Genomic DNA, 23,874 nt, shown 5'->3' with positions numbered 1-23,874 from the left:
TCGGCTTTCAGCGTATTTCCTCTCTGGTGAAAGCTGAGCTGGCTCCTGCCCAAGCCTGACCTGGTCCACAGCAGCAGAACCCACAACGGTTCCGACCCCACAGAACAACACTTCAGCTGTTGGTGCGCAGAGAAAGTAGGGAATGTGTCATGTGACACTACCACATGACCACTGGACCAGTGAGATGCTTCAAAGAGCTAAACCACTTAAGACCGGGATCGGTTGATCACAGTAGAGGGCCGCAGAATCCTCTCCTGCTTGCTGATTGGCTGAGAGGCTGGGAACCCCCCCCCCCTTACCCAGGCCCTGCCCCCCCCCCTTTCTTGACTGCTCACTGCCAGCAGCTGTTGCTTTCTCACAACGCCCCGCCCCCTCCAGTGAGGCCCCGCCCACCAGAGTCAGGCTGTCCTGGCAGCAGCTGAGCGTCTCAGATCCCGGCCGACTCAGAAGACTTGGCGGAGGGACGCTGGACGAGGGAGACGAGGTGAGACCTTAGACCCTGTCCCCCTTGTGATTGACAGGACGGTGACGGGCGTGGGCGGAAAGTTTCCGTGTCTGTGAAAGACATTCTTTCCATTGGAGACCCCCTTCCCCCCTCCGGCAGACTTTATTGTCCCAGAAGGAGGGGGAGGGACGGGGGAGTGTAACATGTTACATGTAACCGGAATGTTGGGACTTGGGAAGACATATGGGAAGCATGTCGGACTGCTTGTGGCTCAGTAGGACCGGCTCAGACCTTCACCGCTCAAACTGTGAGCGGACTTCCTTCAACTTCCTGTTCCGTTGTTGTCGTCTGTTACGCTTGGCTTTCTTCTTCTTTCTGATTGTGAGGAAACAGGAAGTAGAATGAGGATGTGACGCAAGGACACATCTGATTGGCTGAGAGTGGAATCTGATTTCTGTTTCTGTCAACAAAGGGGGTGGAGCTCCGCGTGACGCCGGGGATGGTGGCCAACAGGCGGCTGGTGCTGGGCGCCCTGACCGTCGCCTCCCTGCTTTGCGTCTACGTCCTGGCGGGGAACGTCCACACGCTGTCCTGGTCCGTGGAGCCATTGAAGCGCTTGGCACAGGCGAGGTCAGTACGGAGGTCACGTGAGCCGTTCAAATGTGTCACATGACATCACTAGGGCATTTGTTGTGTCTTCCGCAGCCAATGGGGGGACTTGGCCCCCTCGCGTTCCCCCACGTCCCCGCACGGGCACGCCCATAACACGAGCACGCCATCGGCGCACACGTCCTCACTCGCTGACCACAGAGTGTCAAACGTTTCCGATACGGACAAAGTGGACGCAACGTCAAGAACCGGGCGTCTCTCTCGCCAGGAGGCCACACCCACCTCCGACCCCTTCATCGGTGACGCTTACATGAGCGAGGACGTCCCGCCGCTAACTGTGGGTGACACTCTGTGTCATCACTCCGCCAGACTTCCTCCTGTCATGTGACCGGCGTTCTACCTCCCCCAGGACTGCCCGGACGCCATCCGAGGCCGGGTGCCAAAGACGCAATTCGCCCGACGTTTCCTGAAGAATATTCCGGTGCTGCAGTGGTCCGAGGACGCCACGCCAGATGAGCACCGCCGCCTCAGCAGATACGCCGGAGCGCACGGCTGGGGGGGCGTGACCTTTCAGGGTCAGTGCCACACGCTGTTGAAGCCCCGCCCCTTTGGAGGCTACCTAAGACTCGATGTAAAGGTGACGCTAACGATGTTTTGGGGTCGACAGAGCTAGCGGACATGCTAGCGGTGCTCAACTCGTCCGCCAACTGGATCATGTTGGACGACTGGAAGCAGCGCGGCGCGGCGTCCCGGTGCAGCCGCTGCGCCGTGGTCGGGAACGGCGGGATCCTGAAGGACTCAAAGAAAGGGAAGGAGATCGACGATCACCACTACGTCTTCAGGTGGGCGTCTTAGTCACGTGACCCAGGGTGACATCCTCAACTAGGAGCGCTTCTCTTCTCCAGGACGAACGGCGCCATCATCGAGGGCTTTGAGGAGGACGTGGGCACCCGCACCACCCACTACACCTTCTCCACCAACACGCTGATGAACTCCATGAGGAACTACGCCACCCTCGGGTACCGAGGGCCGCCCCGGTCTCAGGTGAGCGGCACACACATGACACACATGTGAGCGTGATGCTGACCCCGCCCTGCCCGCCGCAGGAGACGCGGTACGTCTTCCTGCCAGATCACGACCGCGATTACCTGCTGATGAAGGCGGCTGCCCTGGGGGTCACGGTGCAACGTGGGCCAGAGCGCGGCATAGAGTGAGTGATGATGTCACCATGGCGGCGTGGGCGGCATCACATGGTCATCACGTGATGTTATGTTGTGCTCGCAGCCCGTCAAGGTACTTTGGGAAGGACGTGTCGGCAAACAAGCTGAAGATGTACCATCCCGATTTCATCCGCTACCTCAGGAACAGGTGAGGGTGGAGCAATAGCCTGGTAACCATGGCAACCAGACCATCAATTCTTCTCCTTCCAGGTTCCTTCCATCCAACACCCTCAGGAGCAAATACAAGAACATGTACCGCCCCTCCACTGGCGCCGTCATGCTGCTGGCGGCGTTGCACACCTGCGACCAGGTGAGGTTGTCCGTCGTAGAAGGGAAGCCCGCCCACTTTTGCGTTTTTTTTTTTTTTTTCGGAACCTGACCGTGTCGTTGTCACAGGTGAGCGCGTACGGCTTCATGACGCCCGACTACCAGAAGTACTCGGACCACTACTACGACAGGCGCTACCACCCGGTGGGCTTCTACATCAACCACGACCTGCGTCTGGAGATGCTTCTGTGGCAGCAGCTCCACGCCGCCGGCCTCATCGAGCTCTACACGCGCTCCTGACGTCTTCGCCGTGCAACCACTTTCATCAAACGCCTGGCTGGCTTGCAGTTAAGCTAGTTGGACTTAGTCGCCATGGTAACGGCCTATTGCACTTCCACTGTCAGCGCCGCCATCTTAAATATTTTTTTTTTTTACATGTACTCCAAGTGAACCACTGCCCTCCTTTTTGTTTGCACATTGCCATGGCAACCGGCAAGCCACACAAGCAGTGTGGTGTCTTGTTGCTAGGATGCCACTAGCCTAAAATGCATTTCATTGACAAAGTGCCTTTTAAATGTGAATAAAAAGCAAACAGGAAACTTTAACGACTTCCTTTTTGTTGTCTAGCTTGTATTCATGTCCCGTATTTCATAAAAGGCTTAATCATTCACGCCGGCACATAAAGCACAGCGTCTAACAACTTTATTTGTCACGCCGTGGAGACAATAAAACACCAAAACAGAAAAGTTCAAACACATCACGTGTGTTAAATGTGTTAAACGGAGTTAAACATGCTCGTAAAACATACTCTTAACATTGCTGCCATCCGGTGGTGGCTGCTGGTCAGTGCACCCATTAAAACTGAATATTTTCTTGAAAAAAAACCTCATGTGTATATTAAAAAGTGTCATAATGTCTGGCTACCCCTAGGGGACGTGCCCCCAGTTTAAAAATGATTGAGTTAATGTTATCATTTGTTTACTTTTGGCTGTGAAATGATGTTTCTGTTTGTGTGCTGTCTCCTTGTAGTAGCAGAGACAAGCAAGATGTAAAGGAGCTTTGCTGCCCTCCAGCGGCCAACTTACACAATGCATCCACGAAACAGATAAGTGATGGTTGGCTGGTTGGATGGTAAATAGATGATCGATATGGATAAAAGGATGGAGATGCTTGTCTCCGTGTTGGCTCCTCCCTCTTGTTTCCAAGGTAACGTAAGAGAGAAAATGAGCCACGAGGAGGAAGAAGACATTAGCACTTTTGAGGAGGAACGTGAGCAAACAGGAAGTGACGTCACGACGCTTTCAGAAAGTCCTCGATTATCTTCATTATGAATGAGAATCATTACGTAACATCATCACTCATGCACGTGAAGGCCCCTGTCAGCGCGTGCGTGTTCTCAGCATCATCTCAGCATCCCCCCCGTCTCTCCCCCCACCCCCACCGTCCTCCCTCCCACCGGACCCCTCCCCCGCCCTTTTCTTTGGACGCATTAGCGGGCAAGATGGCGCTCTCTCAGGCAGCACCGCGGACAGCTCCCCGCCGAACCGCCGCCGAACCCCGAGCTTGATCGTCTTGATGTCTCGCGCGCAGGCGGAACGTTCCGAACTCGGCCGCCGCGCTCGTGCGCGTCTTCTCTGGATCTCCGCGCTGTTCCGAGAAATGGACGCGCGCATTGACGGGACGCCGGGTTCGGTTCCGAAAGGAGACGCTGAGCTGCGTTGAGAGCCTGTTTGGACCGGCGCTGAGGATGACGAAGATGAGGAAGATGCTGCTGCCGCTGCTGCTGACGTGTGCCGCGCTTTGGGCCGACACCTCCGCCGTCGGCTCAGGTGAGCACACATTCCAGCACTCTCCCGGTGCTGGTTCTGGTTCTGGTTCTGGTTCTGGCTCGTCCTCGGCTCACCTCCCGATGGTGGTCGAACAACGCGCACGCGCGTCGTTAACATTTCTCGCACGCGCTTAATTAGCAATTAAGCTGTGCTCCCGCCATAATAATAATATGTTAATATTTGCAATAGTGATTATGTTATATTGGAATTGTCATTATTGTCGCTATTATTGTTATTATGATGCAACCCTGGCAGCCATTGGGCAGTCGGTTGCTATGGCAACCAAAGCTCCCCGTGGTTGCTAACCATTGGATTCTTTTATTTGAGCTGACCCTGCAGAACCATTACGGTCCATCACGGTCTTTCATGGTCCATCTTGGTCCATCCTGGTCCATCTTGGTCCATCTTGGTCCATCTTGGTCCATCATGGTCCATCTTGGTCCTTCATGGTCCATCTCGGTCCTTCATGGTATCTTGGTCCTTCATGGTCCATCTTGGTTCTTCCTGGTCCATCTTGGTCCTTCATGGTCCATCTTGGTCCAGTTAGCCAAGCAGCAAAGGTTGCAGACATTAACTCATAAAGAGGTCAGGGTCAAAGGTTCTTCCATCTGCTCATCTCAGTCCCCGAGAACGATGAAAGACGTCCTCTTGAAGGAAGATCTGACTTACACCCTCGTCAGGTCAACAGCCTCCAGAGACCCCCACCTCCCCCAGCACCCCCAAGGTCACCCCGCATGGCAACGCAGACCTCCACCGAGGCTCGGACATGAACGTACACGCTCCTCGTCATCTTCACCACCTGTCTGACACCCTGGCAACCAAACGGGGACAGCAGGGGGTCTGCGAAGAGACGCTTACGCTTCCTGAGATCAGTCAGCCAAACGAGCGTTATGTACGCCGCGCGAAGCTCGCTAGCATCGTCGCATTGGATCGCGGTTTGATTCCTGACTGGTGTGGCGTGAGGGTGCTAAAGTGCTAACATTAGCTGTGTGTGGTTAGCGTGGGCGCCCGGAGACTCAAGAGAAACTATGAGTATCTTCTGGCATTGAAAGGCCAGCCAGCGTTGTGCGTGGTGTGTGTGTGAGTGTGTGTGTGTGAGTGTGTGAGTGTGTGTGTTACGTAAGAGTGGTGTGTGAGGATGAAGCTCCAGTGGATAATCGTGGAGCACGTGGTCCCTCAGCCGCCGTGTTCACGTGAAGCATTCCATCAATCATCTCAGCTCCAGCATCAGCAGGTATTTTCCAGCAGTCGCCATGGCAACCATCTTTTTTTGCCAGCAGCAGTTAGCAAACATCTGCTCACGCTTTGCTTACAAACAAACCGTCAGCTGATTCCACGCGCCTCTGACCTCCGCGCGAACGCCGTAGTTGTTGGAAACAGGCCGCCATCTTTGATAGCACCTGGCATCTGGAAGCAGGTGGAATCTGGAAATGTTGTCAGTTCCTCAGCTGGATCTCCAGGGCTGCAGTCATTCTTATATAGAGGAAAAAGGTCAGAGGGGAGAGGACACATCCCTGGGGGACGCCAATGCTGATGGTCCGGGAGTTGGACTTACTGCCTCCTGTGGTCTTGAGCTGGGTGAGCTTCTGATGGAGGATGTCCGGGACTATGGTGTTCTCTGCGGATACTCGGCTTCTGCATGATGATTGGATGACCTGTGGGAGGCGGACTTCCTTTTTGATTGACAGTGAAATGAGCGAATCAGCAACCTTCAAGTATAAACTTCCACAGAAGTTTTCTGAACCGTTCGGATTTTTGACCCAATCCCTAGCAACTTTGTCGTGGTTAAAAACGACGAGCGACTCGCTTCTGTCGCTCTGCAGTTTCTTTCGCCAATGAGCATCGGTAGCCCCCCGTCAGGACCACTCGTGCTCACGGCATCGCGCAGCAGCTCCAGCTGCTAGCAAGCGCATCATTGCAGATACTAGAATTTTTAGCTGTCCTTGCCTATGCCTGCCGCTAACTAGCAGCTGCTAACCCAAAGCAATAAAATCCTCCCAGAGACAGCTGGCATGGGTAGCACTCATACGCCATAAGGTAGCACTGTATAAATGACAACAAAAAATACCAGCAACTCCAGTACTACTACTACTACTACTACTACTCCATGACCAGTCAACTTTTCCAGTGCGCTACCAAAACAAATACTAGGGGGCAGTGTTTCCCTGAGACGGCGCTTCCGCAACTACGCTTGACTAGCTGTTTAGCTTCCTGTGTTGTTCTTCATTCATCTTTTGTCTTCACTGTTTTTTTTATTTGCTGTGTGTCCAGAAGGCGGAGCTCCGCCCACCGAGCCGTGGCAGTGGTCTTGGGGCGCGGCGCTCGTGTCCGTCGGCGGTCTGGTCAGCCTGGCGGTCCTCGTGCTGGGCTGCCTGTGCTGCAAGAGGACCAGGACCGGCTTCAAGGTGAGAGACGCGGCGGGCTCCAGAGGCCACACCCCCCTGCTTCATCTCAGGAGGCGGGGTTAAAGGTTAGGGTTAGTTTTAGGAGAGCGGTGCTGTGTCGAGGATTTGCTTATCGAAAGGGCGGGTGGGGGGGATGATGTCACCAGTACAGTATGTGAACCCCCCCCTCCCTTCTTGTAGGGAAGGGGGGGTTCCATCTCCCCTCGGGGGACGACCTCTGGCATTATGCTCCTCCCCCTTCCTGTCCTTCTCCGTGTCAGAACTCCTGTCTGCCGTCAGACTCGTCCTCGTATTCATCGTCCTCTCTGCACGACCGTCAAATGTGTGTGTGTGTGTGTGTGTGTGTGAGAAGGTGATCACCTGAGGCAGGAAGGTAAGTGTTACACACACACACACACACACACACACACACACACACAGAGGAATGTTGTGTTGCATCATCATCAAGTGTGGACCTGATGGTTCCGTGTGTTGCGTTGTCGTCGTGTTCCTAAACGTGCGCGTGCACGGCCGTGTGAACGCCGCTGGTGAGACGTGCACGTGAGAGTGAGTCCAGATGTTGAGGTCGTGTGAAGTCGCCAGCGAGGGCTCGCGTGTCACATGACAGGAAGTGTGAGCCCGGGGGCGTGGCCGAGGGTGTTGGTGCGGGTCACATTCTTCCGAGGTCCGTCCGTCCGGCCTGCGGGACGGACTAGAGGGTCACTAGGTGGCGCTGAGAAGTACTTCCTGTGTCTCTGCAGGAGTTCCAGAACCTTCACGATGGCGAGGAGAACCACGGCCACATGTCCGCCTCGCCCGACGTCTATATCCTGCCTCTCACCGAGGTGTCCCTGCCGGTCGCCAGGCAACCGCCTCCACCAGGTGAGTCCACGTTTCCACTGCGGTCGCTTCTAGAGGACTCAACATTCTAGACCGGTTCTGAGTTTGGACCGTGGCTGCAGAACTTTCACATCTGCATGGAGACATTCAAGGAGCGCTAGGACGCAAACCAGATGGTGTTGTTCTGCTCGGGTCCAGTCACGTCCCAGTGGACTGGGCGGGGTTCTGCATACGGCCCTCGGACTGTGGGAGCGGGGATTGGTCCAGACCCAGACCCGCCCTGATGCAGCTGTTGCAGAGGTCTCAGAGGGGACGTCAGGCACGTTGGAAAGCGCCTCCTCCGTGCGCCCCTCCTGGCTTCGCTAACAGAACCGCTTCAGTCCAGTTGCTGCTGCACCTCAGGCCAGACCGGGATGGACCACGTCGAGGAAGATAATGGCAGGTCCATTTGCAGACTTCCTGGCTGCCATGGCGACCAGGCTGGAAACATCCCGGACGGACGCAGCAGACAACTTAGAGCACGCCGAGAGAGGAAACGTATCGATTAGCACCGCCAGAAACCCGATTAGTCCACTCACCCAGAAGCACCTTGACAAACACAACAACAAGTACACAACCAAGTCCATCCCTCACAACACACACACACACACGTGTGCACACACACACACACACACACAAACATCATAGCATGTTTATTTCGGGCACACCACCTCTTCATCATCTCTCTTACGCTTTAGAACGTGAAGCTAGAACGTGATCTGCTTGACTCAACTTCCTTACAGTTCTACACGCTACATGCTAAAAGCAACATAAAAAGCTAGCCACTACATATTCCATGCTAAAAGATAGCCACCACATGCTAAATACTACATGCTGCATACTACATGCTAAAAGCTAGATACTACATGCTAAACACTACATGCTACATACTACATGGGAAAAGTTACATGCTAAAAGCCAGCTACTGCATGCTAAATGCTACATGCTGTATACGACATGCTAAAAGATAGCCACTACATACGACATAGTAAAAGTTAGCCACTACATGCTAAATGCTTCATGCTATATACGACATGCTAAAAGCTAGACACTACATGCTAAATGCTACATGCTGTATACGACATGCTAAAAGATACCCACTACATACAACATGGTAAAAGTTAGCCACTACATGCTAAATGCTACATGCTATATACGACATGCTAAAAGATAGCCACCACATGCTAAATACTACATGCTACATACGACATGCTAAAAGCTAGATAAACACTACATGCTACATACTACATGGGAAAAGTTACATGCTAAAAGCCAGCTACTACATGCTAAATGCTACATGCTGTATACGACATGCTAAAAGATACCCACAACATATGACATGGTAAAAGTTAGCCACTACATGCTAAATGCGACATGCTAAAAGCTAGACACTACATGCTAAATGCTACATGCTGTATACGACATGCTAAAAGATACCCACTACATACGACATGGTAAAAGTTAGCCACTACATGCTAAATGCTTCATGCTATATACGACATGCTAAAAGCTAGCCACTACATGCTAAATGCTGTATAAGACATGGTAAAAGCTAGACACTACATGCTAAACACTAAATGCTACATACTATATAATACATGGTAAGAGTTACATGCTAAAAGCTAGCCACTAGATACAACAGAGTAACAGCTAGCCACTACATGCTAAACACTACAGGCTATATACTATATACTACATGCTAAGAGTTACATGCTCAAAGATAGCCGCTACATACAACATAGTAAAAGCTAGCCACTACATGCTAAATGCTACATGCTACATACGACATGCTAAAAGCTTGACACTACATGCTAAACACTAGATGCTACATACCATACACTACATACTAAAAGCTAGACACTTCATTATAAAAGCCACGTCACATGCTCAAACCTACATGCTAATAACATGCTAAAAGCCATATGCTAATAGCCACATGCTTTTGCAACACACTACATGTTAAAAGCTCCAAGCTACATACTAAGTACTGTATGCTAAAAGCTACATGCTACATAATATATACTACATGCCACAACCCTACATGCTATTAACATGTTAAAAGCTATAAACTTCATGCTAGAAGCTACAAACTAATAGCCACATGCTAAAAGCTACATTCTACATATTACAAGCTTAAAGCAACATGCTACATGATAAAAAACGACATGCTATATGCAAAAAGCTACATGCTACATACTACATGATAAATGCTACATGCTAAAGGGTACATACTACACGCTAAGGTTCACACTACATGCTTAAAGCTACATGCTAAAAGTCACACACTACACGCTAAAATGTACTTGCTACATACTACATGCTAAAAGCCACATACTATTAGATGCTAAAAGCTACATGCTACATGCTAAAGGGTACATACTACACAATAAGGTCCACACTACAGGCTTAAAGCTACATGCTGAAAGCTACACACTACACGCTAAAATGTACTTGCTACATGCTAAAAGCTACATACTACATGCTGAAAGCCACATATTACATGCTAAAAGCTACATACTACTTGCTAAAAGCCACATGTTAAAGGCTACATACTACATGCTAAAAGCCACATATTACATGCTAAAAGCTACATACGTGCTAAAAGCTACATTCCACATGCTAATAAGTTCATGTTAAAAGCTACACACTTCATGTAGCACCTTGTAGCGGCTAGATGCTAACGCTGCCATGCTACAGTATGTTCTTGGTGAAACACCGTTATTGTCATGTCAAGGAGCTGGAAGATAATGACACCAGTGTTTGCGGCTAACTGGTCCCAACTGGTGCAGCGCTGCATGCAGACAATGCTTTGGATTCTGCTGCGGCCCAGAGGGGCTCGGGTGGGTGTCAGGAATGAGCCACGTGGGGACGGTGACAGGGTTGGACAGTGGCTGGACTGTGTGGTCTTCTCAGGAGAAAGGGGGCGTGGGGTGCAGCACCACAAAGGTCTGTATGTCCGCGTCTCCGCCCACAATGAAATGACGCACGGGCGGGAAGAACGCTCTCGCCGGACCGAGCGGGGACGGGGTGGCCGTTAACGGGCCGCCAGAAGCAATGCATCAAGGGTCCAGGGCGATGGGGGTTTTGTTCAGTCCTTGTCCTCGGGAACGTCCACGACCATTCTGGGACGCTTCCTGATTATTTATCACTTCTTCTCCCACAGTCCAACTCAGGAAGTCCTCCAACGTGAGCCGCCATAGTCTCCTCTACCTGAAGGAGATCGGGAATGGCTGGTTTGGGAAGGTAAGCTCACCTTTGACCCCCCAGAACTTTCTTGTAACGCATCTGCGGTCTTGTCGTCCAGAAGTCTCATCTCTTAGACTTGAATGTTTACCATCTTCTTCTCTTCATCCTCTTCCTGGTTTTCCACCATCATCTTCCACCTGTGTCTGCCACGACTGGGTATGTCCATCATCCCGTCTTCCTTCTCGTCCACCACCCCCCCTCCACCTCAAACTGCCTCGTGTGTGGTGCTATGTGTGTCCATGTGGCCATGTTGTAGGTTCTTCTGGGGGAGGTCAATGAGAACCTGAGGAGCAGTCAGGTGGTGGTCAAGGAGCTGAAGTCCAGCGCCAGCGTCAAGGAGCAGATGCGCTTCCTGGAAGAAGTACAACCTTACCGGTACTCACACGTTTCTTCTCATCAACGTTTTACGTGGGTGAAGACGCTCTTGACACCTCCTGTCCTCGGCCGTGTCCCCCCACGCCGCTCGCCCCCTAGAGTCCTGCAGCACTCGTCTCTGCTGCAGTGCCTGGCCCAGTACACGGAGGTCACGCCCTACCTGCTGGTCATGGAGTTTTGTCCCCTGGTGAGTGGACTTCAAGTCCTCTACTTCCGGTCCAAACCTGGTGTGAAAGCTTGTAGGACATATGAGCTTCCTTTGCGTTGCCAGGGCGACGTGAAAGGTTACCTGCGCAGCAGCAGATCTGCGGAGAGCGTCGTTCTGGAGCCGCTACTTCTCCAGCGAATGGCGTGTGACGTCGCCTCGGGACTGCTGCACCTGCACAAACACAACTTCACTCACAGGCATGTCACACAACACTACACAACACTACACACCACAACGCAACACTACACAACTCTTTACAGCTGGGAAAGGTGACTTCCGGTAACAACATCCTGGTGCTGCCGAGTGCTGGTCTAAGACTCCAGCATCAGTGATTTTGTTGCGGGTGGTGCGCCCTTTGCTCCGTGAGAAACAGCGCCCTCTAGTGGCCATTTGTGGGTACTGTCGTGAGTATTTTTTTCCCAACTTTGGAACTATGCAGCATGACTTTGATAACAAGATAGTAAAATGTTGTATAGTTAGTAATAGGAAGTATTAATATGTACATCAATGTAGTACACACTAATACATGCAGATACTTACGTGTACATGTAGATATTCTCCACAGAAACACAAATCTTTACACAGCACAGTAGTAATATAGTAATACTACATTCATCCTCACAAATACTACTCAACCAAACCTAATTAGCATTATGCTGACCTAGTAGTACCTTAATAATGTGTACCTACTGTGTACAGTATATAGTAGTTACTGAGTAATGCATGCTAAATACCGGTTCTGTGTAGTACTCTATGTAGTTACGCACAATAAACACCTATTTACTAAACTATTATGTACTGTGTAGTAGTGCACATACTACAAGGTGCTTACAACAAAGTACATATTACACAGTTAGTAGTCTGCAGTGCATACTATAACAGATGTGTGTACTGTATAGTGCATACCACAAAGTGTGTATTATGTAGTGCATACCTGTCAAATACAACACGCCTGTTATAGTGTATACAACATAGTGTGTACTACGAGGTACAGTGCATACTACATAATGAATACTACATCAAGCATACTATACATATAGTGCATGCTACATAATGCATACTAGGAGGTGCGTACTACGCAGTATATATATATAGTGCATACTACAAAGTAGTAAAATGGTACAAAAAGAGAAGAAGTTTGAGGTTGTGATGGTTCTGAAGTCCAACATGGAACATCTGTTGGTACACAGAGACCTGGCTTTGAGGAACTGCTTGCTGACCGCTGATGTCACCGTGAAGATTGGCGACTATGGCTTGTCCCACACCAAGTACAAGGTAGGAGAACATCTCAAGAAGTTTGTTGAAAAGTGAAAAGGTGGACTGCATGAACCATTGAGCTTCTCAGCGAGTCCATGCTTGAGGAACCGTCTCACAACGATGTTGTTCTTCCCAACAGGACGACTACTTTGTGACTTGTGACCAGACATACGTGCCTCTGCGCTGGATCGCTCCTGAGCTGGTGGATGAGGTGCACGGGAACCTGCTGGTGGCAGAGCAGACCCAACAGAGTAACATCTGGTAGGATCTTCAGGTGTCAGAGTGTAGGAAGATCCGTCGTCCTGATACCATCGTCCCGTGCGACAGGTCTCTGGGAGTAACCATCTGGGAATTGTTGGAGCTGGGAAACCAGCCCTACAGCCACTACTCAGACCGCCAAGTTCTGGCCTACGCTGTGAGGGAGCAGCAGCTGCGACTCGCCAAACCGATGCTCAATGTTCCTCTGGCGGAACGCTGGTGAGACACGTGACGTTCTTCAGTCTTAGCTTCCTGTCTAAGTCTTCACCGATCTCACGATCCCTCTTCAGGTACGAGGTGATGCAGTTCTGCTGGCTTCCTCCTGAGCAGAGACCCAATGCCGAGGAAGTCCACTTGCTGCTGAGCTACTTGTGTGCTAAGGGGGCCAATGAAGCCAAGGAGGACTTTGAGAGGCGCTGGAACTCCATGCGACCCAGTGCCGGACACACGATCCGTCATGGTTCCCCAATGACATTGGAGCAGCCGTCATCCGCCGCCGCCTCGTTTCCTCTGTTGGACCAGTTCTCATCCACTGACGGGTACCACGCAGAGTCCGGGGATGACGTCTTAACGGTCACTGAGACCAGCCACGGACTGAACTTTGAGTACAGGTGGGAGCACGCCAGAGCGGAGCAGACTTACAGAGATCCGGACCCGTCAAGCGGACTCAGTCAACAAGAACCGTTTTATCCACCGGTGGGAATTGTGGGAGGCTGCCTCAATCATGAAGCTTCTCCTCCGTACTACCAATCCCAACATCTGCATGCTCCCAGCGTACTTCCTGTCTTCAGCGGCCACAGTCCGTCGGTCAACAGCGAATACTACATCCGCATCGAGGAACCAGTAGACTGTCACATCAAACCGGAGTACACCATGTGCTCCTACAGTCCGGAATACCCGGGAAGCAGTGGCAGCTTCCTTACCGGCAGCGCGGACTCGGACGAATTCATGGTGTGCCCAGGTCAGGCTAAGAACTTGGACCCCTACTGGTCAGCACAAGACATCCACAAAGCCGACGTCTATGACTCAAACGAGTCAAGTCCCGCAATCTCTTTGACGATGGAGCCCCTTTTAGGGCGGGTGTCCGACAGCAGTCCTCTACGGCCGTGGGAGTCCAGTCACTACGTGTCCTACAAAGATCGGGATGGAGGTTACTACTATGAACACTCATCTCCAGTAGCGATGGACCACTATCTCATGGGGGACCAGCTATCCAATGAGCACCTTCATGAAAGTTGGGGGTCAAGGAGCCTTCGCCAGGCATTGGGCGAGTTGGAGACTCCAGTCGGAATAACCGCCTCGTTTCCCAGTGCCCCCGAAGAGGCGTACACGGACTCATACCTGGACACGACTCAGACCTCCATCCTGGGTAAAACGGTAACAGGAGGCTACTACGACATGATGGGCTCCCTGAGGAAGACCATGCCGAGCCACAGACACGACGTCCGCTCAGTGAACATCGACTTGGAGACAGAAGGTGCGCTCTTCATCGGGCGGCGGGAGAGCGATTCCGAAGAGGAAGAGGACATATTCCTGGAGAGGCACACATGCAACACTTGGCCTTCCAAGCATCGCCACAGAAGCGCCGCTCATCAAAGACGAGCGAGCCAGAGCTGCAGACCGGACGCCTACGTGGACTTCCATTACACAATGCCGAGCACGGACATCGAAGATTCCTGGCCTGAGGAACGTAGCCTGGTCTTCCAGAGTCTTCCCAGAACTGGCGGCTACCTGGAGCGCCACCAGGGTGGACATCATGTGACCGCACCCTCGGAAGGCTGTGACGCGTTCGTCTACTTGTGTCACCAGAGCGACCCCCAGGTGGCGCCGCCGCCTCGGGAGTGCTGTCACCCGCACTTTGTAGACCCGCTCACCGGTTTGCTGGTCAGCAACTACGGCTACGCTCGCGGCGACTACATCAGCGACAAAGCCGTCGAAATCCCGAGCAACGACGAGATCATCAACCTATCTCCAGCACCTGGAGGTCCAACTGTCCCCAAAGCCGCCTTCATGAAGCCTGAAGGTGGAGAAAAAGATCACAGAACCGATGAGGCTCCTTTCAAGGACACCAAAGAAGATGCCATCAGGGAAGATCTACTGGTGACAAAGTCTACAAGAGAAGACCTGACCCAAAGTTCTCCGCCCCCTGCAAGCATCCATGCGATGATGGTACTCTCAGACCCAGCATCAGAGAAGAGCCAAACAGGAGACAGCGGCCTGGATCGAGGCGGGTCCAGCATGAGCCTCACGGACATCCTGGACTGCAGCGACAACGAAGACGATGACATCACCGATGACATCACCGATATCACTTCAGGCATCTTCCCAGAAGATGCTTCTCCTGCCTTCAAGTCGCTACAGAAGCAGGTGGGAACGCCGGATTCCATGGAGTCCATGGACCTACCTTCTGTAGCCGGGTCATGTGAGGGCTCCAGCCCCGGCTGCCGCCCCTCATGCTCCCCCAAAGCCATGGACAGCGGCTATGACACTGAGAACAACGAGAGCCCAGAGTTTGTCCTGAAAGAACCTCATGAGTCCAGAGACCAGGCTGCACCGCAGCTCACCAGTCTGGAGGAGGACGAGGCAGGGGAGGTGGACAGGATGTCACCAGAGGGGACATCCTGTGACGACTGCCGGTCATGTGACCACACCTTGCTGCCACTGAGTCAGGAAACGCCATACAGGGACTCCGCCTACTTCTCCGACTACGAGAATGAACGTCAGTCCAGGAATGAGGAGGAGCAACCTCACTGTGAAGAAGAAGAAGACAAAGAACCGAATGAAACAGAGACAAGTCAAGGAGAAGAACATGAAGAACGTTCTTGTCCAGCACAAAATGGAAGAAACGAAACAGAAACCTGCGACCACGATGACTTGTTGGATGCTTCAGGTGGTCTGGACGAGTGGCCGTCCCAGGACGAGAGCTCATCTCTTGGAGACTGGGCCGCCGAGGTGGTTGGAGCCATGGAGGAAGCTCTTGATGCCCTCAACGAGCAACCTAAGGAGGAGGAAGATGAGAACGAAGGAGACCACTCCTGTCAAACTTGTGAAAAACCACCAGGAACGGAGGTCTTGAACATCTTACCCAAAGACGAGGTGGCGTTGCAGCAGGCGGCCATCACGAGAAGGTTATCCTCGTCTTCTTCTCCGCCTCCAACTCCTCCGGATGATGAGGAGGCGCTCAAGGAGGACGCCGACTCTGACGACAGCGACGAGTCAGACGAGGAGCTGCGGACCTACAGCGTCCAGGAGGAAGAGGAGAGCGAAGACGAGTCCCACGTGGTGCCCGTGGTGGTGAGCGATGATAGCCACGCCCATAAACTACGAGGCCTTCTCAAAACGCCGACGCTGCTCAATCTCCAGGAGGAACTGGAACGCAAGAAGAGGACGGTGTCCTTCTTTGATGATGTCACCGTCTACCTGTTTGATCAGGTCAGCCTCGTTTAGCGCCGGGAACATCCGAGGTTACGGATAAAAATATTCCAAACTTTGTTTCCTCTTGCTCTTCCAGGAGAGTCCCACTAAAGATCTGGCCGCGCACGGATTCCCACTGGCTGCAGAAGATCGCATCAAATCCCCTGAAAGGGTCTCAGATGATTCATCAGATGGGAACATCTCCGAGGAGAGTGAGTACAAGAACCCGCAGCTTGAGCACCAACGTGAGACGGTTCCGTGTGCTCAACAGCGCCGCCCCTGTGTCAGGTGCAGGCTTGGAGTGGGAGGACGACTTCCCGCTGCTTCCGCTGCCGACGTCGTCGGCCGGCTCGGATTCGCCCGCCCGCGCCGCCGCCCCTGCCAAAGCTCAGGAGACCAAACCGGAGGTGCAGTTTTCTCGCTTCACCGTCTCCCGCTTCTCCATCACGCACGTTTCTGACTCAGACGTGGACTCTGTGGGAGGTGAGGAGTGGGTGGGGCGGGGGCGGGGGGGCGTAAACACAAAGGAAGTTATGACATCATCTGACTTTGTTTTGACAGGAAGCAGTGAGGACGGAGACAAGGAGTGAAGGACATTTTCTTGTCCCAAAAACAGGATCGTTACCTCTTGTGGACATGTGACCACAAAGTGGGCGTGGCCTGGACATAAGCTTCATGTATAGAAATAGTATTCTATTTATTGTGATTATTTTTACTCTGCAGGGATTCATTGATGCGGAAGAAGACCTGAAGGACAAAAACTGGTTTTTAGAAGACCGAGAAGGAAGGACACAAAGAGATCTACGAGATCTTGAACATTTTAGTAAGGCGGTACTACAATTGACTGAAATAAAGTACAACCTCATAGGTGCATGGCTTGACAACGTCTTGCTTCCAGAGACTCCTCACGGCGTCCATCTTGGAGACAAAACACGCACACGTCGTCTCACCCCCCCCCCGAAAAAATCCTTTCACATTTTGCTTGTTTGCTTTGTGCTGCTCAAGAAAAATGTTCAAGGTGTTCCTAATATTTTGCCCTGCCTGTTCATAATCACGTGACAAAATATTAGGAACACCTCCCAGTGAAAAGAGACTCAATGAGACTCAAAATGACCCAAAAAAAAAAGTGTCAAGTTTATATCGGACGTAAATAAGCTGACAAGTAAATGTAAATGAGTCAAAAGAAGCTTCATTGCTGCACAGGAACATAAATGGACTGTTTAAGACTGATTCAAGACTTCTTTAAGACTTTAAGACTTCTTTGTGACAAAAGATTTCATTAAGACACTGGTTTAAAACTAGTTCATCTTAAGACTTTTTTCATCTTTAAAGATAAAACTAAAAAGAACAAAGATTTGATCAAGACTTCCCTAAGACTTTGTTAAGACTTCTTTGTGACAAAAGATTTCATTAAGACACTGGTTTAAAACTAGTTCATCTTAAGACTTATTTGAGACTTATTTAAAAGATAAAACTAAAAAGAACAAAGATTTGATCAAGACTTCCCTAAGACTTTGTTAAGACTTCTTTGTGACAAAAGATTTCATTAAGACACTGGTTTAAAACTAGTTCATCTTAAGACTTATTTGAGACTTATTTAAAAGATAAAACTAAAAAGAACAAAGATTTGATCAAGACTTCCCTAAGACTTTGTTAAGACTTCTTTGTGGCAAAAGATTTCATTAAGACACTGGTTTAAAACTAGTTCATCTTAAGACTTATTTGAGACTTATTTAAAAGATAAAACTAAAAAGAACAAAGATTTGATCAAGACTTCCCTAAGACTTTGTTAAGACTTCTTTGGGACAAAAGATTTCATTAAGACAGTGGTTTAAAACTAGTTCATCTTAAGACTTATTTGAGACTTATTTAAAAGATAAAACTAAAAAGAACAAAGATTTGATCAAGACTTCCCTAAGACTTTGTTAAGACTTCTTTGTGACAAAAGATTTCATTAAGACACTGGTTTAAAACTAGTTCATCTTAAGACTTATTTGAGACTTAAAAGATAAAACTAAAAAGAACAAAGATTTGATCAAGACTTCCCTAAGACTTTGTTAAGACTTCTTTGTGACAAAAGATTTCATTAAGACACTGGTTTAAAACTAGTTCATCTTAAGACTTATTTGAGACTTATTTAAAAGATAAAACTAAAAAGAACAAAGATTTGATCAAGACTTCCCTAAGACTTTGTTAAGACTTCTTTGGGACAAAAGATTTCATTAAGACACTGGTTTAAAACTAGTTCATCTTAAGACTTATTTGAGACTTATTTAAAAGATAAAACTAAAAAGAACAAAGATTTGATCAAGACTTCCCTAAGACTTTGTTAAGACTTCTTTGTGACAAAAGATTTCATTAAGACACTGGTTTGAAATTAGTTCATCTGAAGACTTATTTGAGACTTATTTAAAAGATAAAACTAAAAAGACCAAAGATTTGATCAAGACTTCCTTAAGATTTTGTTAAAACTTTTACGTTTATGACAGAAGTCTTATTTCAGACTTGTTTAGGACTCGTTTAAGACATAAGATTTATTTATGACTCAGTTAAGACTTATTCATGATTTTTTTAAATTCATGACTTATGACTATTTTACAACACAAGACTTATTTAAGACCTTTTAAAGACTTAAAACTTCCTTCTTCCATCCATCTTCTACACTGATTATCCTCACTTCTTTATTATTATTTAAGAGTTTTTCACATAAGACTTTTTTGAGACTTATTTTAAGATTTTTCAAGGCATATTTAAGACTTGTTAAATACCTTTTTATGACATGAAACCTACTTGAGTCTTCTTGAGGACTCGTTTAAGGCTAGCTGATGAAATAAGACTTATTTGTGACTTATGGAAGACTTGTTTATGACATAGGACTTATTCAAGACTTAAAACTTGTTTAAGACTTATGACTATTTTATGCCTTGAGACTTATTTCAGACCTTTTTAAGACTTGTTTATAACGTGACTTATTCAAGACTTATTTAAGACTTGTTAAAGACTTGTTTAGGTCATAAAACTTATTAGTCTTGGTTAGGACTAATTTAAGACTAGTTCCTGACATAAGACTTTTTCAAAACTTAAATGACTATTTTATAACATTAGACTTATTTAAGACTTATGACTTAATTGTGACTCATCTAAGACTTGTTTATGCCATAGGACTTATTCAAGACTTAAAACTTGTTTAAGACTTATGACTATTTTATGCCTTGAGACTTATTTCGGACCTTTTTAAGACTTGTTTATAATGTGACTTATTCAAGACTTGTTCCAGACTTATTTAAGACTTGTTAAATACTTGTTTCGGTCATAAAACTTATTTGTCTTGGTTAGGACTAATTTAAGACTAGTTCCTGACATAAGACTTTTTCAAAACTTAAATGATTATTTAAGACTTAATTGTGACTTATCGAAGACTTAGACTTATGCCATAGGACTTATTCAAGACTTAAAACTGATTTAAGACTTATGACTGTACTACACCATAAGACTTATTTTCGACCTTTCTAAGACTTGTTCTTATTCATGACCTAAGAGGCGACTGAACTTACTTCATTCTCCTTTTAAACAGGAAGTAGAAACACGGTCTTCTACGTGGGCGTGATGTTTTGTGGTGTCTCTTATGTTCTGAGTTCACTGTCGTCCATTGAAGCCATTGCTTTCCGTTTGTAAACGTATCAACATTTTTTAGCGCTATTTCTCGAAGTGAGCGCCACATTTAAGGACGTACTGTATCTCATGTTCATACCGCTCAGATGGTCTTGTTAGCCCATCGCAGCACGCTTGGCCGGGAAAGAAATCACTGGTGTCACCATCATATAGCTTCTGTCCAAAAGAAATAAAGTCTTTTTCCACATCTTACAATGTTTCCTACGTTTCATGCAGCCTCACAGACTTCACCATTCTAACAGTCACAACGCAACACACGCAGATTTTGGCCACACCCCTTGCATCCGTCAAAGACTTCAAAGTGTCTTTATGGCTTTGTGACTTTTGCTCTTTGCTCTTTCAAGCGATGCTGCAAGTTAGCAGTGCTGCTAGTTGAGCTAGCGCCGCTTTAGCGTCAGTCAGCCTGAGACGTCACCTGCTGGGGCACCTAGCCAGCTAGCTTAGCATGGAGCAGGTGACGTTGACCAAAGGCAACATGGTGAGTTGTTTGCTCGACTGTCTTGGAGGAGCGTGTAGCCGGTTCCACGCAAAGAGCTAACCCTAACCCGAACCCTAACTCTAAATCTAACTCTTACCCAAACCCACAGAGCTCACCCTAATTCTAACCCCTAACCCCTAACCCCTAACCCCTGCCCCCTAACACGAATTCTAACCCTAACCCTAACTCTAACTCTAACTCTAACTCTAACTCTAACTCTTAACCCTAACCCTAACCCTACCCCTAACCCTAACCCTAACCCTAACCCTAACTCTAACTCTAAATCTAAATCTAAATCTAAATCTAAATCTAAATCTAAATCTAAATCTAAATCTAAATCTAAATCTAAATCTAAATCTAAATCTAAATCTAAATCTAAATCTAAATCTAAATCTAACTCTAACTCTAACTCTTAACCCAAACCCGAACCCTAACTCTAACTACCCTAACTCTACCCTCTACCCTAACCCTAACTCTTACCCAAACCCACAGAGCTCACCTTAATCCTAACCCCTAATCCTTGATCCCTAACACTAATTCTAATTCTAACTCTAACTCTAACTCTTAATCCTAACCCTAACTCTAACTCTAACTCTAACTCTAACTCTAACTCTAACTCTAACTCTAACTCTAACTCTTAACTCTTAACTCTTAACTCTTAACTCTTAACTCTTAACTCTTAACTCTTAACTCTTAACTCTTAACTCTTAACTCTTAACTCTTAACTCTTAACTCTTAACTCTTAACTCTTAACCCGAACCCTAACCTTAACCCTAAATCTATCTCTTACTCAAACCCACAGAGCTCACCCTAATCCTAACTCCTAACCCCTAACCCTTGATCCCTAATCCTAACCCTAACCCTAACTCTAACTCTAACTCTAACTCTAACTCTAACTCTAACTCTAACTCTAACTCTAACTCTAACTCTAACTCTAACTCTAACTCTTAACTCTTAACTCTTAACTCTTAACTCTTAACTCTTAACTCTTAACCCCAACTCTAACTCTAACTCTTAACCCTAACCCTAACCCTAACCCTAACCCTAACTCTAACTCTAAGTCTAAGTCTAAGTCTAAGTCTAAGTCTAAGTCTAAGTCTAAGTCTAAGTCTAAGTCTAAGTCTTAACTCTTAACTCTTAACCCTTAACCCTTAACCCTTAACCCTTAACCCTTAACCCTTAACCCTTAACCCTTAACCCTTAACCCTTAACCCTTAACCCTTAACCCTTAACTCTTAACCCTAACCCACAGAGCTCACCCTAACCCCTGACCCCTGACCCTGTGTACGTCTTGGTTTCAGCATCCTGACGGCAGCTCCATGATGCCTCCAGCGATGCTGAGCATGGACACGAGCGTCCTGAGTGGCCAGCAGGACGTTGGCGGTGAGAAGACGCTGAGGAGCGGAAGCGAGATGGAGCACATGCTCCGAGAGGAACTCATCGCACAGCGCGTGGCTCTGACCAATGCTCAGCGAGAAGTGGATGAGGTGCGCTCCTTCTGGACGGAGGAGTTCGGCGCCTTCAAGAAGGTCCAAGACGCCGCCGTGGAGGAGACGCTGAGAGCCGCCAACGAGGAGTGGAGGCGTCTGTGGGCCGAGCGTGAAGACGAGGTGTCCGCCGACTTGTTGTCCCTCAGGGAGAGCATGCAGAGACACGTGGAGGAACACTGGGACAACATGGAGTGGCACCTTCACCACACGCTGTGCTTCTTCGACAGGCAGCTGAGCGACATGAAGCAGGAGCTCCAGGAGAAGGAGGAGCAGGCGACCAAGCTGAAGGAGGTCGTCAGCTGTCTCAAGTCACGTTTGAAAAAGAAGACAGCGGAGACAAGCAAGCTGACAGAGGTCGTCGGCTGTCTCCTGCCACGCCTTCAGGACAAGAAGGAGCAGGAGTCCAAACTTAAGGAGATGGTCTCCTTGCTCTCCGCAGAGATGGAGGAGATGTCCTCAGAGCTGGGCCGACATCAGCTGGAGAGCCAGGACTGCCACAGAAAGCTAAAGGAGATGCAGGAGCAGCTGAAGGCCGAGCGGGCGGCCAAGAAGGAGGTGCTGGGGCGCCAGGCGCGGCTCCACAAACAGCTGGGCCACTTGAAGAACCTCCTGAACGTCTTTGTGGTCCAAAACCAGACCTTTCTGGTCAGCGTCCTACGCCCGAACCTTGTCTTCTTTCACTGCTGCCATTTCATTCCATGTTGTTCTGTCTCCTCCTCTTTCCTTCTCAGAAGTCACTGAAGAGCAATGAAGCCAGCGACGGCACTGAGAAGAAAGGACAGGAGGAGCAGAATGACGGCGGGAGGAGGAACGAGCAGGACGTAGATCTTCAGGAGAAGAAAGAGAAGAAGGAGCGTGCAGCCAAGGAGAAAAAGGAAAAGAAAGAACTCAAGGAGCAGGAAAAGAAAGCCAAGAAGGAAAAGAAGGAACGTGAAGAGAAAGAAAAAAGAGAGAAGAAGGAGCGTGAGAAGAACAAGAAGAAAGAAAGGAAGGAGAAGAAAGACCTCAACAGTCCTGAACAGACCTGAAGTTGTGTTTCTACAATAGTTACAAATGTTTTTTATTTTGTCTTCATACTGAGAAATAAAGCCAGGAGAGAAGCAAAGTTGACCCTAAGCCTAAGCCTAACCCTAAGCCTAACCCTAAGCCTAACCCTAACCCTAACCCTAACCCTAAGCCTAACCCTAAGCCTAACCCTAAGCCTAACCCTAAGCCTAACCCTAAGCCTAACCCTAAGCCTAACCCTAAGCCTAACCCTAAGCCTAACCCTAACCCTAACCCTAAGCCTAAGCCTAACCCTAAGCCTAACCCTAACCCTAACCCTAACCCTAACCCTAACCCTAACCCTAACCCTAAGCCTAACCCTAAGCCTAACCCTAACCCTAAGCCTAACCCTAACCCTAACCCTAAGCCTAAGCCTGACCCTAAGCCTAACCCTAACCCTAAGCCTAAGCCTAACCCTAAGCCTAACCCTAAGCCTAACCCTAAACCTAACCCTAAGCCTAACCCTAAACCTAACCCTAAGCCTAACCCTAAGCCTAACCCTAACCCTGACCCTAACCCTAAGCCTAACCCTAAGCCTAACCCTAAGCCTAAACCTAACCCTAAGCCTAAGCCTAAACCTAAGCCTAAGCCTAACCCTAAGCCTAACCCGAATGCTAACCCTAAGCCTAAGCCTAACCCTAAGCCTAACCCTGACCCTAACCCTAACCCTAAGCCTAACCCTAACCCTAAACCTAAGCCTAAGCCTAACCCGAATGCTAACCCTAACCCTAACCCTAAGCCTAACCCTAAGCCTAACCCTAAGCCTAACCCTAAGCCTAACCCTAATTAGGGGAAACCC

At 48.8% G+C, this 23,874-nt stretch overlaps 3 protein-coding genes across 6 annotated transcripts; all 3 read left to right on the top strand.

Moving 5' to 3' along the window:
- The first annotated feature begins 334 nt into the window (after positions 1 to 334).
- Positions 335 to 3,146, top strand: st6galnac (ST6 (alpha-N-acetyl-neuraminyl-2,3-beta-galactosyl-1,3)-N-acetylgalactosaminide alpha-2,6-sialyltransferase). Its single transcript, XM_078790973.1, has 10 exons — positions 335 to 484; positions 918 to 1,075; positions 1,151 to 1,391; positions 1,464 to 1,629; positions 1,722 to 1,896; positions 1,960 to 2,098; positions 2,161 to 2,264; positions 2,339 to 2,422; positions 2,485 to 2,589; positions 2,676 to 3,146. Exons 2-10 carry the CDS (start codon positions 945 to 947, stop codon positions 2,839 to 2,841), a joined length of 1,311 nt encoding a protein of 436 aa, XP_078647099.1. The 5' UTR covers positions 335 to 484; positions 918 to 944; the 3' UTR covers positions 2,842 to 3,146.
- Positions 3,147 to 4,039: 893 nt separating this feature from the next.
- Positions 4,040 to 17,261, top strand: aatkb (apoptosis-associated tyrosine kinase b). 3 transcript variants are annotated; one of them, XM_078791308.1, is made up of 14 exons: positions 4,040 to 4,370; positions 6,645 to 6,775; positions 7,516 to 7,636; positions 10,797 to 11,035; positions 11,136 to 11,254; positions 11,354 to 11,441; positions 11,526 to 11,659; positions 12,653 to 12,737; positions 12,859 to 12,980; positions 13,047 to 13,196; positions 13,268 to 16,409; positions 16,489 to 16,603; positions 16,680 to 16,874; positions 16,953 to 17,261. In XM_078791308.1, exons 1-14 carry the CDS (start codon positions 4,289 to 4,291, stop codon positions 16,979 to 16,981), a joined length of 4,752 nt encoding a protein of 1,583 aa, XP_078647434.1. In that variant the 5' UTR covers positions 4,040 to 4,288; the 3' UTR covers positions 16,982 to 17,261. The 3 variants fall into 3 exon arrangements, with proteins under 3 accessions (XP_078647434.1, XP_057924175.2, XP_078647432.1); XM_058068192.2 differs by having other exon boundaries at positions 6,642 to 6,775; positions 10,797 to 10,876; XM_078791306.1 differs by having other exon boundaries at positions 6,642 to 6,775.
- A 4,536-nt stretch (positions 17,262 to 21,797) lies between these two features.
- On the top strand, positions 21,798 to 23,569 carry LOC131126050 (uncharacterized). Of its 2 annotated transcripts, none has more exons than XM_078790972.1 (3): positions 21,798 to 22,676; positions 22,763 to 23,149; positions 23,546 to 23,569. In XM_078790972.1, exons 1-2 carry the CDS (start codon positions 21,861 to 21,863, stop codon positions 23,057 to 23,059), a joined length of 1,113 nt encoding a protein of 370 aa, XP_078647098.1. In that variant the 5' UTR covers positions 21,798 to 21,860; the 3' UTR covers positions 23,060 to 23,149; positions 23,546 to 23,569. The 2 variants fall into 2 exon arrangements, with proteins under 2 accessions (XP_078647098.1, XP_078647097.1); XM_078790971.1 differs by lacking the exon at positions 23,546 to 23,569 and adding an exon at positions 23,210 to 23,227.
- The last annotated feature ends 305 nt before the right edge of the window (positions 23,570 to 23,874 follow it).

This window comes from Doryrhamphus excisus, linkage group LG6 (genome assembly GCF_037039965.1).
Source record: "Doryrhamphus excisus strain RoL-2023G ecotype Guam linkage group LG6, RoL_Dexc_Guam_v1.1, whole genome shotgun sequence".
Classification (NCBI taxonomy): Eukaryota; Metazoa; Chordata; class Actinopteri; order Syngnathiformes; family Syngnathidae; genus Doryrhamphus; species Doryrhamphus excisus.
Note: the sequence above shows the minus strand (reverse complement) of the source record. Positions and strands in the feature narration are given on the sequence as shown.